The sequence below is a fragment of the Megascapheus bottae genome, chromosome 32 (assembly GCF_031878675.1).
Source record: "Megascapheus bottae isolate mThoBot1 chromosome 32, mThoBot2.hap1, whole genome shotgun sequence".
NCBI classification, from domain to species: domain Eukaryota; kingdom Metazoa; phylum Chordata; class Mammalia; order Rodentia; family Geomyidae; genus Megascapheus; species Megascapheus bottae.
In genome coordinates, this window is record NC_143540.1 from 3,864,344 (window position 1) to 3,877,945 (window position 13,602).

Here is a 13,602-nt window from a genome sequence, read left to right on the forward strand (position 1 = left end):
TTTGATTGTCAGTTTAGAAAGGTTATATTAAAAATAGAAAATTGGGATATATTAAAAATAGAAGATTGGGATATGTTACATCTATCTTAACAATTTTGTTATCAATCTATTTTTCCTCTATCTCTACAATCTATCACCTATATCTAATCTGGCATCTATCTATTCATCCATCCTCTCTCTTCTCTAGTGATCTAGATGTATCTATGTCTTCTAATTTATGAAAGAAAATGTGGCAGATTTGCGCTGAAGTGGTTGGAGACAGGCACATGTGGCCAAGTGGTCACCACAGCTCAACTCAAGTGTAACTTCCAACCATGCGTCAGAAGCAGTAGGAAGGAAGGTCGTCTCCTTTGGGGAGGAAGGCACTCTCCTGGCAGGAGGGGGGCTCTGTCTGGCTTTGCGGGGGGCAGGGGTCCTGGGGCACTATACGTAGTCGTACTTGGAAGGCTGAGATTGGGCCTCATCCTCGGGGCGGGTGGCCCCGCCGTCATAGATCTTCTTGTTCCGGATGTTGGACCCAAAGCCAGTGCTGGCTTTGAAGCCTCCGGGCTTGTAGGCCACATTGTGACCAGAGGCGTGGTACGACACGGCTTTGTAGCTGCAAGCGAAACAGAACAGCCTGTCACCGAGGCCTTTTCCCCACGCCACCTGCATGGCCTTTACGTGTTGCCAGGTCACCGAAGGGGGGAGGGGGTGTGGTGTCGAACCTCTCCCCAGGGAGGACCACTGAGGCATGAAATACTGGTGCTGGAAGGAACCTAGAAAGGGTGTATTTTTTTCCTCCTACATCTTTTGTTTTGGTCAGTCATGGGGTTTGAACTCAGGGCCTGGGCACCGTCTCAGAGCATTTACGCTCAAGACTAGCACTTGACCTCTTGTCTGGTTTGCTTTTGGGTCACTGGAGATCAGAGTCTCATGGACTTTTCCTGTCCCGGCTGGCTGTGAACTGTGATCCACAGACCTCAGCCTCCCGAGGAGCTGGGATAGCAGGTGTGAGCCGTGAGTGCTCGGCCTCCCTCCTAAGTCTAAGTTGGCATGTGTTTGTGTGGTTCTGTGGATTGACCGCACAAGAGGAAGTCCAATAAACCATTAGCCACGGGAGAAGGGTTCCCGCCCCACAGACCACGCATGCCCAGCCTGGCTGGCTTTGGAGAACTCACTTGGTGTCATCTGGCGTGAGACCCCGGCAGGCGATGCACATCAACACCCCTCCGATGAGCGTGAGGCCCCCGGCCACCCAGCCCACGAACAGAGCTGCGCCGAACGTGTACCTGAGCAGGGACCAGACGGGGTGATTCTAGAAGCTTCTTCCCCTGCCAGGCCCAAACCCTCTGTGCCTCCTTTACTGGAGCTTTTGTTTTCACTCAAGGCTGGCGCTCTACCACCCGAGCCACAGCTCCACTTGGCAGTTTTCTGCCTGCCGGGGCTGGCTTTGAACCGTGATCCTCAGATCTCAGCCTCCTGAGTAGCTAGCGTGACAGGCGTGAGCCACCTGGCTTCATAATCCCTTTTATTTCCCCTAAATTTCCTGTAGATGAGGGACACTGAGGTACCCACCGCAGGTAACCAATACAGTGGCAGAACGAATGAATGAAAGGGGCAGGTCTGTTTGACACCTTTCTCCTTTTCCATTCCAATTTTTATCCAGTTCTCCCTGATCCCCGGGCAATTTGCTCTCATATCTGCACACTTCATTTGCATACTGTATATTTGCATACTGGACTAATACTTCCTGATTGGTCACCACCCCTGAGGGCCCTCCCCCTCAGACAGGCTGCTGTGTCCCCAGATGCTCCTGATTGGTCACCACCACCAGGCCCTCCCCCCCCCACCTGCCTCCCCTGTGTGAGAACGTGAGATAAACCAGGGCTGTATTTCAGCGCGAATGTCAGATCAGCCTCAAGTTCTGTCCCCAGGGACAGCTCGCCGAGATGAAGCTTATGAATCTATGGGTGATGGTTGATTTACCACCTGGCGTGGCTGCCTCTGAGAAAGTTTGCTCTTTTAGGTCCTGGCAGCCCCATGAGCGACACACTTTTGAATGGTTCTTCCTGCCAGGGTCTCGGCGGTGGGGCGGGGTTACCTGGTCTGCACCGTCTGGACCATTCCACCCATGCTGCCGTACATGTTGGCTGTGGACATCCAGAAGTTGGTCACCAGCATGTTGGCAAACACAGACACCCCGATAATCGCACAAATGCCTGTGGGCACGGAGTGAGCCAGTCAGCACCCTCAGGGTGCTGGAAGCCAGGCTCTGGTGGCTCGCTCCTCCCTGTCATCCATCCCACCTACTCAGGAGGCTGGAGAGCTAAGGATCATGGTTCAAAGCCAGCCTAGGCGGGGAAGTCCCCGTGAGACTCGTACATCCAGTGAACCCCCAGAAAACCAGAAACGGTGCTTTGGGGCTCAAAGTGGTAGAGCGCTTGTCTTGAGCTAGGATGGATGATGGGGAGGAGCGAGCTGCAGTGCCTGGCTGTAGCCCCCCCTTCAACCCCTTTGGGGAGGTGGGGGGAGAGGGGAGAGGGGAGCGGCCCCGCGTACCTGAGATGATGAACAGGATCCCGGAGGCCAGCGTCATCTTGGCCTTGGCAGAATCCTCCATGCCGCCGAGGCGAATGCATTTCAGGGCGAAGATGGACACAAGGATCCCGATGACGCCCAGCACGATGCCCACGATCATGAGTGCCCGCACGGCCTGGAGCATGGCTGCCGAGACAGGGGCAGACCCGTGAGAGCAGCTCCAGGCTGCCACATGAGCCACGGGACCACTCTGGCTCTTTGGTAGTTTCCTGGAGACCGTGGCTCCTCGCACCTCAGCCTCCTGAGGAGCTGGGACAACCAGCACGAGCGCGGCTGGCGCTTGGCTTAGTAAATAATTAAAATACTATGCTAGGTACCCGTGTGCCTGGGCCTGGCCCTGACCCCTTCAGGCCTGGCTCCTCTGGTGTCCTTTAGCCAGCTAGATCAAAACTGCCCTGGGGACCAATCCAGAATCCTTGCTGTCATCTCCAAGCCCCTCACCCTGCTCCCTGGCTTTGGTGATCCAGTCTTGCTGCAGACACACTGTGTGCACTGTTTCTGAAGAAGGCCCTTGCTCTCTCGGTGGGAGGGGACAGTGACTTCTCCCACTCTCCCCACCACCACCACCCCGCAGCCCCTGGGCTCCAGCAAGCCCTGCAGCTGCCCGGCTCGGGCGGATCCATCTCCTCCTGCTGTTGCTTTAGTGTGTGCGTTCACTTGAACCTTTCCCTTTTGACCACCTGCCTGCTCATTCCTTCCGGAAGTCATCAGACAAGCATTTGGATCTCGAAATTCGAATCTATGGCCTAGCTAGACCTGCAGGAGGACCTGGGGTACCCCATCTCCCCAGTCATAGATAAATCAGTGAGTGTCTAGACACTTTGTTCCAAGAAGTGGTCCCCCCCCCACCAGCGTTCAGTGTACTCTGGTATCCAGGTGTGACTCAGACCCATAGCACCGAGGGATCCCTTGGTGTGGCTGCCCTCTCCCCCTCCTGCCCTCCTCTTCCATATCCACCCCTCCCTCTGCCCCCTCAGCAAAGCCCAGCTTGGCTTTTCACAGCACAATTCGGGGACTGGGTAGAAAGTGGGGTTTGACCTCCTCCTGCCTCAACTACTTCTACTGGTTCATGCCTGAGACCCTAGCTATACAAGAGGCTCACAGTTCAAAGCTAGCCCTGGGCAGAAGAATCCATGAAAGTTCTTACTTCTAACGAACCAGCCCAAAAAGCCAGAAGTGAAGGTGTGGTTCAAGAGGTAGAGCGCCAGCCTTGAGTGGAAAAAGCCAACTGAGAACACAAGTTTCTGAGTTCAAGCCCCAGTACCCTAGTACATGCACACACGCACACACATCCCTAGGGCAAAGGTGCCCCCACCTCCCAGGCCACGTCCACCTGCAGGTGGAGGTGGTTGACACATGGTGGGGCCTTCCCCCAGGGCTTGCCTCTAGCCTGCCGTGGATTTCATGTGGGCCAGAAATCAGCTTTTGCTGGGTTAAGCCACAGAGATGTTGAGTTTGGTTTTGTGCAACGGCTGATAACTAACTGCGCTGACTCACAAGAGTCCCCGAAACTCGAGTTCCTGCAGCACAGCGGGCATGGAAAAAATGTTCGTTGAGTGCATGACTGGATGAGTAATGAGTTGGTTTCGGGGAGGAGCAGAGGGGGAGGGCGAGGGGGGAGGGCGAGGGGGGAGGGCCCACACATGGGCTGACACTGGCAACCTTAACACAAAAGGCAATGTGCTGTGCTGTGTGTGGGGGGGAGGGGGAGGAAAAAACCTTACCGTTCTCGTCACATGGCTTCATAAACACTGAAGAAGCAGTCTACATGTGCGCATGCGTGACTCACACCTCTAATCCCAGCCAGCTACTGTGGATGCTGAGATCTGAGGATCACGGTTTGAAGCCAGCCTGGACAGGAAAGTCCAGGAGACTCTAGGATCTCCAGTTAACAACCAAACTGCCAGACTGGAGCTGTGCTTACAGCCGGAAAAGCTCAGGAACGGCGCCTTGGCCCTGAGCTGAAGCCCCAGGACCACCGCAAGCAATAAATAAGCTCCTGCCTGTAAACTCCAACTCCTCAGATCTCCTCCACCCCAATGCAGAAGAGAGGGAAACGCTAGTTTAGGGGGGATACTTGTTGGGGAAGAGGATGGGGGAACGTGGTACAAAATGTCGGGAGGCTCCAGAATGTCAAAGAGCATGTACAGGGAATTGAAAATGACATGGCGGTCAGCTCTCAGGAAACGGCTCCGCCTAACAAAGCCGGGCCCCTCCTTTCCCGCGGCCAGGTCTGTGGACGCAGAGGTCGTCGGCCTCATGTGGGAAACAAAAGGCATTTTTCTTCTGGGCAAAGCAAGCTTTGATGTGGCGCCAGCAGCGCCCTTTTCCCCTAGGCCCGGCCTGACTCCACCACTAGTTTCTTTTCTTTGGGTTTTTGTTTTTATCAGCAGTGGGACTTGAACTCAGGGCCTGGGCGCTGTCCCTGAGCTCTTTTACACTCAAGGCTGGTGCTCTACCACTGTGAGCCACAGCGCCACTTGCAGTTTTCTGATGGTTCATTGGAGAGAAGTCTCACGGACCGTTCCTACCCAGCCTGGCTTTGAACTGTGATCCTCAGATCGCAGTCTCCTGGGTAGCTGGGATGACAGGCGAGAGCCACCGCACCCCGTTCCTTTCAGCGTGGGTTCTCTCATTTTCCTCTCCTGCAGAATTAGGCTCGCCCCTCTCTGACACCCCAGTCCCTTCTCCCTGAGCTCTTGGAGTCCCCAGTGCTCAGGGCCCCCTCCCTGGCCTACCTGGGAGACCCAGGATGGTGAAATAGGGCCGGCACTCGGTGAAGCCCGAGCTCTGCCGCACGCAGCTCCTCCACAGCCCCTCGTACTGGAACACGGAGGTGACCGGGTTGTCATACAGGTCCTGGGTGCTCCACGCGTCCATTCCCGCGGCCGCCATGCACCCGGCCACCCCGCCCAGGGCCAGCAGGAACCCCACTACCTGACACGTGGTGGTGGACACGGCCATCGTGGGGGCGCCTGCGGTCCCTCGGTGGGGATGCGTGCCTGTGTGTGTGTGTGTGCGTGTGTGCCTGAGTGTGAGCTGAGCGTGTGTGTCCGTCCAGGCCCTCACGCGCCTTCCCCCAGCCCACAGTATTTGCTCGCCGTGTTTTCCTTAGATAGCTCAGTTTCGCTCCGGTCAAGGGCGTGATTCTCACTGCATATTTCTGCCTTTTCACCTGTGGGAGAAGAGGCCCTGAGGGTCCTTCTCTGGCTCAGCCGCCGCCAAGTGGACGCGGGGTGCTCCTCCTCCCGCCCCTGCCCGCCATGGGGGTGGGGACCAGCTCACACCACATTCCCCCCCACCCCCACCATGGGTCCCCCCATCTGTGTTCCTGGAGTGCAGGGTAAATTTGATCCAAGTCCATTCTATGTGCTGTATGACTGTGGCCAAGTCTCCCTCCCTCCCCCCCACTCTCTTCCCCCTCTCTCCATGTCTCTGTCCTGGGGCTTGAACTCAGGGCCTGGGCACCGTCTCTAAGCTGCTTTTGCTCAAGTCTAGCTCTCTATCCCTTGAACCACAATACCGCTTCCAGCTTTTCCTATGTACGTGGTACTGAGAAATGGAACCCAGGGCTTCATGCATGTAAGGCGAGCACTCTAGCAGGAGACCATATCCCCAGCCCATTTGTGGTTGCTGTTTTCTGGTTTTATGTAAGGATAAGAAGTCAGAGATCCTGTTGATTACGTTGTCCTTTCACGAGGGCCGCTAGCCAACCACACAAACCACCACAGGAGGCAGCCGTGTATTCTCAGTCCTCTCGCTCTCTCACCTCACTAACGCTCTCTCACCTCACTAACGCTCTCTCACCTCACTAACGCTCTCTCACCTCACTAACGAACACAGCCCGTCAGGCCCTTTCAATGTTATCTGGGTTGCACCCGCTCTTTTTCTTCCCAGTAAGCACAGAAGGCACAGCTGGGGAAGGCCTCGCCTCACCGCCCGCTCTCACGGGCATGGAGGCCTTTGCCTTCACACTTTGGACTCTGTGGTCAGTGTGTGTGTGTGGAGAAGAAAGCAGGAACTGGCAGAGCAGATCTAAATAAAGTGGTCTCCAGAGCTGGGTGGCCTGGGTGTTGGGCTCCATAGCCGATAGGAAAGGAGAGGGCGGGACAACTAGAGGAACTGACAGGAGATGAGCCAATCAGGTTGGCAATGGTGGAGTGATTCTGGCACTCTTTCTGTGGGCAGAGTCTCGCTGCTAATTCCACAAAGAGGAATTAGCTTTTATTTTTATTTTTTAAACAAAGCTCCAGGGGTTCAATGTATTATATTTGTGTAACAACCGCCTATGTTGTATTGTCACCAAAAAAAAAGAGGCTGACAATGACAATACACAGTTGAATATTCCAAGCTATGGATTCTCATGCTTGGCATTCTTTTTCTCCTCTAGTTTCCCATGAAATATCAGGATCAGGAAAAAAAAATCTAAAGCCGGGCACTGGCGGCTCATGTCTGCCTTCTAGTTACTCAGGAGGCTGAGATTTGAGGATGGCAGCTTGAAGCCAGCCCAAGTACAAAAGTCCACGAGGCTCTTTTCTCCAGTTAACCAGGAAAAAAAAGATCTGCAGCAGTGACTTAAGTTCTCTCTACCATTTTGTAAAACAAACCCCTATAGCTAGAGAATCTGTTGTTGACTTCACTTGAAGTTCAATGGGTAGAATACAAAACCAGACTTGAGGCTGTATTTTTTCCCTCAGTACTAATTAACTCTATCCCACAGATTAATAACTTACTATATAGCCTATGGTGGCCTTGAACTAGAAAACCTCCTGTCTCACCTTCTCTAGCGTTGGGATTTCAGGAGTATGCTACCTTAAGTTTTAAATGTGAATTTGTCTGTTTTTTTTGTATTTATATTTATAGTGTGATTTTTGTATTTGTGACAGATTTAGCAGCATTAGGAATTTAAACTCAATAGCTAATACATAGTATATATATAAATACATTATGTAGACTATTCAAATATTTCCTTAACATTTAATGAATAATTATTGATATTCAAACAATGTTACTTTAATATGCACTAAACATACTTAATATAGATAATGTATTACTATGTGACATATAACATTCATATTTTAGATCAATGTATATGTAACATTTCAATGATACTTCAATGTATATGTTAATATCAACACATTGTAACCTATTATTTCAATGATCCTTTAAGAACATACTACACATTCATATAGTGTGTATTAAATATAAATGTAATATATAGTAATGTTCAGCTATTATTTAAGCTGATGTTGAGGTTCTGCAGGACATTTTTCTTAAAAGATTCCTACAAGCTGAGTTTTGGTAGCTCACACCTGTAATTTCAGACATTCAGGAGGCTGAGATTTGAGGGTCACAGGTCCAAGCCAGCCCGGCAGGAAAGTCTGTGAGATTTTGATCTCCAGTGAACCCCAAAAAGCCAGAAATGGAGCTGTGGCTCAAGCAGTAGAGCCCTGCTTAGCTCTGAGCAAAAGAGGTTTCAGGACAGTACGCTGACCACAAGTTCAAACTCCAGGACCCGAAACACACACACACACACACACACACACACACACACACACACACTTCCTACAATATTCTGTTTGAAAAATATTTCTGGAAGTTAGCGCATCATGACTTCCTCTGTCTACTTTTCCTTCTCTTTCTGTCTGTCTGTCTGTCTGTGTCTCACACACATTCACTCACACGCACAGGTTCTAAGTGAAAGTGTAAGAAAGGGACCCCTGTTTACGAGGAGGAGTGAGGCAGTCACTGACCCAGGGTGTCCTCTCTCTCTCGGTCACACATGGGGACGTGGGGTGCTCTTGTCTCTGGAGACCCACCCTAGGAGAAGTCTGGGTGGGGCTAGCGAGCAGAACAAAGGCCTGGCCTCAGTTTCCTCACTAAGCTCCAGACTCGCTCACAGGTGAGCTGCTCAAAATCCCGCCACAGTGCCAGCGTCGGCGTCACTCACGCCATCTCCCCTCCATGGAGCACGCCCAGTGTCCCAAGGTCCCCGCCTCTGAGGTGGCATTGGCTCAGGGCCAAGTGCCCAGCTTTTGCGTTTGCTCAGCGCTGTCTCGGTCTCTGGCTTTGCAGGGATACGAGGCCTCGCCCGGGGACGGGTTCTGGGTCTTTGTGTCTGAGTTGGGGGAGGATGGCAAGAGCAAGTGGCTGGATCCAGGGTTTGGGGGGATGGTGTCATGGGGTTGGGGGCCCGGTTGATGATGAGGCCCCTCCCTCAGTGGAGGGAGACCGTGTTGACCCTCAGCTGGACACAAATGGGCCCCCCCTCCCTCTCCCTCTCCCTCCCTCCCTCCCTCTCTCTCTCTCTCTCCCTCCCTCCCTCCCTCCCTCTCCTAGTTGTAATGCCTCTGTCTGCTCTCTTGATTTCCTAATGCATCATGCACCCTTCCCCCTCACCCCCAATCCTGGGGCTTGAGCTCAGGGCCTGGCCACTGTCCTTGAGCTTTCTCAAGGCAAGTGAGCTACCATTTGAGTCACAGCGCCACTTCCGGCTTCTTTTTTCCTTTCTGTGTATATCATCCTAAGGAATCGAACCCCAGGCTTTGTGCACGCCAGGCAAGCACTGTACCACTAAGCCTCCTTCCTAGACAAAGTAACATCATTTTAAACAAACCACAAACACCTAACCATTTCCAGACACCACACCCAGCCTGATTCTCCCGCTCCAAGGTCGCTGTGTCCTCTGCCCCAGGGTGAGGCCTCCACTGGCCTTCACCGGCTCTATTTTCCTTTTCCAAGCCCGCCCGCCCGCTCCACATCTTAACCACCTTTCAGGAGACCCTGGCAGTGGTTTTTCCGCCGGGTAGAGTTCTTTCCTGAACGGTCCCATCCTTAGGATTATGGCTTAAAATTTTAAGTGTGTGCGCGTGCGTGTGCGCACGCTGGGGCTTGAACTCAAGGCCTGGCCACTGTCTCTGAGTTCTTGTGCTCTACCACTTTGAGCCTCAATGCCAATGTCAGACCTGTGCAGCTTTTTTCTTTAGCAGTTTAGTGGAGATGAAGGTCTCACAGGCTTTGCTGCCTGGGCTGGCCTTGAACCGGGATCCTCAGATCTCAGCCCCTGAGTAGCTAGGATGCCAGGCGGGAGCCCCCGTGCCCGGTTGCTCTGCACATCCAGCTTAGGGATGAGGCGCTCTCGCAGTTCTGGAGCGTTCCTCTTGCTAGGATCCCTGCTTTCCTGTTCCCCTTCCTGCTGTTGCTCAAAGGCTCGGTCTCCAGTGCTCCCTTCCTGGGCAGGGTGTGCCCTGCCCTGTCCCTTACCTGGCAGTCCCAGGAGGGTGAAGTAGCCCCGGCACTCGGTGAAGCCCGAGCTCTCCCGGACACAGGAGCGCCACAGGCCCTGGAAGTTGAACACGGCGGTCACGGGGTTGTTGTACAGGTCCTGTGTGCTCCACTGATCCATGCAAGTGGCTGCGATCACCCCTGCCAGGCCGAGAATGGACACCACAAACCCCAGGCCCTGGCACACGGTGACAGACATGGTGGCAGGATGTGGAGTGGGGAGCCCCTGCGTCTGGCCACGAATCCGCAGGACGGAGGACGGAGGACAGGGCGGCACTGAGGGCTCTGGGCGTGGGGATGGAGTTTTTCTGGGCCAGGCTGGGCTTTTTGCACACGTCACCCCCGGGGCCAGGCCACGGAGGCAGGGCCTCCAGGGACGGCCCCATGGCTTTATCTAGCCAGCTGAGATAATCGCCCTGACATGGTACCAAGACACATTTGTTTCCCGCCATAGGTACACTCCACTCACTGTTTACCTTTTGGGGGTGTTTCTTTCCTGATTAGCTTGGGCTTCCCCCCCCCCCCGCAGAGGTGACAGCCACCCCCAGGGATGGGGTGATCCCCCGGGGGGGGGTCCCCCGAGGGAGCTCTCCCAGTGTCCTTACGATTTGCTGACAGGCATGTGCTACTGGCTGCCATTTCAGCTACTCAGGAGGCTGAGGTCTGAGGATCGAGGTTCAAAGCCAGCCTGGGCAGCAAAGTCTGAGACTCTGAATGTCCAAGGAACAATCAAACAAGAAGAAAATCGCCATAAGTAGAGCTGTGGCTCAAGTGGTAGAGTGCCAATAGAATAAAAGCTCAGGGCCAGCACCTAGGCCCTGAATTTGAAACCCCAGGGCTACACACACACACACACACACACACACACACACTCTCTCTCTCTCTCTCTCTCTCTCTCTCTCTCTCTCTCTCTCTCTCTCTCTCTCTCCTCTCTCTCTCCTCTCTCTCTCCTCTCTCTCTCCTCTCTCTCTCCTCTCTCTCTCCTCTCTCTCTCCTCTCTCTCTCCTCTCTCTTTGTATATGTTGACCCATCCTTGAAAGCCTGGAATGAAGCCAATTTAATCAGCGTGTATGATATTTTGCAATGTGAGGCTAAGTTTGTGCATTTTTTCCCCCTTTTCTGGTGGTACTGGGGTTTGAATTCAGGGTGGACTTGTACTTGGTGAGCAGAAATTCTTGGTCAATGTCACCCTTCCATCATTCTCCCTCCCCGACCTCTCCCTTCCCCAGCTTTCCTTTCCCACAAGTTGCCTGGCTCCATTTTCACATATATATCTTGAATTTTTTTTTTGCCAGTCCTGGGCTTGAGCTCAGGGCCTGAGCACTGTCCTTGGACTTTCTCAAGGCTAGAGCTCTGCCACTTGAGCCTCAGCACCACTTCCGGCTTTTTCCTATGTATGTGGTACCGAGGAATCGAACCTGGGTCTTCATGCATGCTAGGTAAGCACTCCACCACTAGGCCAGACTCCCGGCCCCTTGAATTATTTTGTTAATATTAAAATGTTATTATTAAGGTGTTATACAAGAGGGTGACTGCTTTATAAGTCAACGAGTGAGGACATTTGTTTTCAGACAGTGTTACCCCTTCTTTTGCTCTCTCCCAGTTTTTCCCTCCCACCTCCACCCCCAAGTTGTGTAGTTCATTTTCCAGTGTCCAGTGAGGCCCACTGCACATTTGATCACCCTTTTTCTCTTCCCTTTCTGTGGCCTTCCTCAAGACAAATAAGATGGAAAAAACCAAAAGCCCTGTTCTTTCCATTTCCTGGGGGAGTTACAATTATTACTCCTATTATATATATATATATAATATTTTTTTTGTCAGTTGTGGGGCTTAAACTCACGGCTTGGGCACCGGTCCTGGTCCTCTTTTGTGCTCAAGGCCAGCACTCTACCATCTGAGACACCGTGCCACTTCCATTTTTTGAGTGGTTTACGGAAGATAAGAGTTTCACAGGGACTTTTCTGCTCGGGCTGGCGTTGAGCTATGATCCTCTGTCAGGTCTCAGTCTTCTGAGTAGCTAGGATTACAGGCGTGAGCTGCTGGCACCGGGTGAATTAATTGTTTTATGTAATCAAAGCTTCCTGGCATTTATTTTATTAAACACTAAATTGTTCAAACAGATACATATTTACATATCTAACCTCTTTGAGCAACTGATTATAACCTTATGCTAATTACATGTTCATTATATACTCATAGCAATCAATTATAAGTTACCACTAATATTATGTATTATTTTCATATCATTGTAAGTGGTACAATTGTACCTAGTATATATTTATTATACGCATATGCACGTTACACTTTGTCCATCTATTCTTTCTCTCTATATATAGCTATTGCTATAACTTGGCTATGGTGAAGAATGAAGCAATTAATGTGATTATGCCAATGTCTTTACTGAGATACAATATTCCGATAAAGACAACGTTTTCATTTTTCTTTGGTGTCAATCCTGGGGCTTGAACTCAGGGCCTGGGCACTGCCTCTGGGCTCCTTTTCACTCAAGGCTAGCGCTCTACCACTTTTGTGCCACTGTTTTCTGGTGGTTCATTGGAGGTAAGCATCTCATGGATTTTGCTGCCATGCTGGCTTTGAACTGTGATCCTCAGAGTTCAGGCCCCGCCACCCAGTTCCCCCGGCTACCAGGAGCCAGGAGGACAGGCCTGAGCCACCAACACTGGCTTCTCCATTCTGGTAAGAAAAACTCCGTACGTTTCCGTCCTGAGCTCCTGTGTCCAACATGACTCAGAAGAAAAATGAGTGCCTCGCCCTGGGTTTCGGCCCTGTGTGGGCGCTCCATAGACTGGAAGTGGCCTGGGTGACTCATTTCCACGCGGTGGAGCCTGTGGGAGTGACGAGATAACACGCTCCTGACCAGACAGGCATCACCACCACCATTTTGTTACTTTTTAAATTATCCTTGGTGGTTCATTGGAGACACAGTGTCATGGAAGCTTCCAGCCCAGGGTTGGCTTTGAATTGCGATCCTCCAATCTCAGCCTCCTCAGTAGCAAGGTTTACAGATGTGAGCCACTGGTGCCTGCCAACCCTTTATTAATAAGAATGATAATAATTATTACTATTGGACCCGTTGAAATGAACAAGATATTAAGTCACAAGTTTAATTTCCTTGGGTCGCTGTCTGGAGTCGGCGAAGTCTTCTGAGGACAGTTAGGAGAGGAATCCTCGCGTGAGAGGTGGTCGGGATCATGGCCCACCGACACCCGTGTTATCAGAGCCCCACTTCAGCATCGGGGCTTCGTTGGGCTCTGCTTCCTGCTCTTGGGTTTCAGGAGGAGACCGAGGCTGCAGGACAAACAAGGCAGGGAAGCGGGTTTCTGTTTGTATAGCTGGCGGCCTGCTTGGCCTTGAGCCATCTGGTAGCTTGTGTTCAACAGAGAAGCCATGTGCCTGCCTGTGTGCATAAGTGTGTGAGCATGTGTGTGTGCGTGCGTGCATGCGTGCATGTGTGTCGGGCCTGGGGCTTGAACTGAGGGCCTGGGCCGTGTGTTATTTGGCTTTTCTCTCCAAGATGGCTGGCCCTCAACTATGTGCCCCACAGCTCCACTGCCAGCTTCTTTGGTGGTTAATTGGAGATAAAAGTGTCTCACGGATGTTTCTGCCTCCATCCTCTCCTTGAGACATAGCGAGGATTCCAGGCGTGAGTGGCCAGTGGCCCGCTCCACGCTAAGGTTTTCAAAGCCGTTGTATGTTTTATAAATCTCTCCGTCAGAT

At 52.2% G+C, this 13,602-nt stretch overlaps 1 protein-coding gene across 3 annotated transcripts; it reads right to left on the bottom strand.

The window, feature by feature from the left end:
- Cldn18 (claudin 18) lies at positions 1-10,063 on the bottom strand. 3 transcript variants are annotated; one of them, XM_090323733.1, is made up of 6 exons: positions 5,518-5,727; positions 5,319-5,403; positions 2,542-2,706; positions 2,084-2,201; positions 1,161-1,271; positions 1-598 (listed from the first exon to the last, which is right to left on the bottom strand). In XM_090323733.1, exons 1-6 carry the CDS (start codon positions 5,542-5,544, stop codon positions 424-426), a joined length of 681 nt encoding a protein of 226 aa, XP_090179859.1. In that variant the 5' UTR covers positions 5,545-5,727; the 3' UTR covers positions 1-423. The 3 variants fall into 3 exon arrangements, with proteins under 3 accessions (XP_090179859.1, XP_090179858.1, XP_090179857.1); XM_090323732.1 differs by lacking the exons at positions 5,319-5,403; positions 5,518-5,727 and adding an exon at positions 9,844-10,063; XM_090323731.1 differs by having other exon boundaries at positions 5,319-5,727.
- Between the last annotated feature and the right edge of the window lie 3,539 nt (positions 10,064-13,602).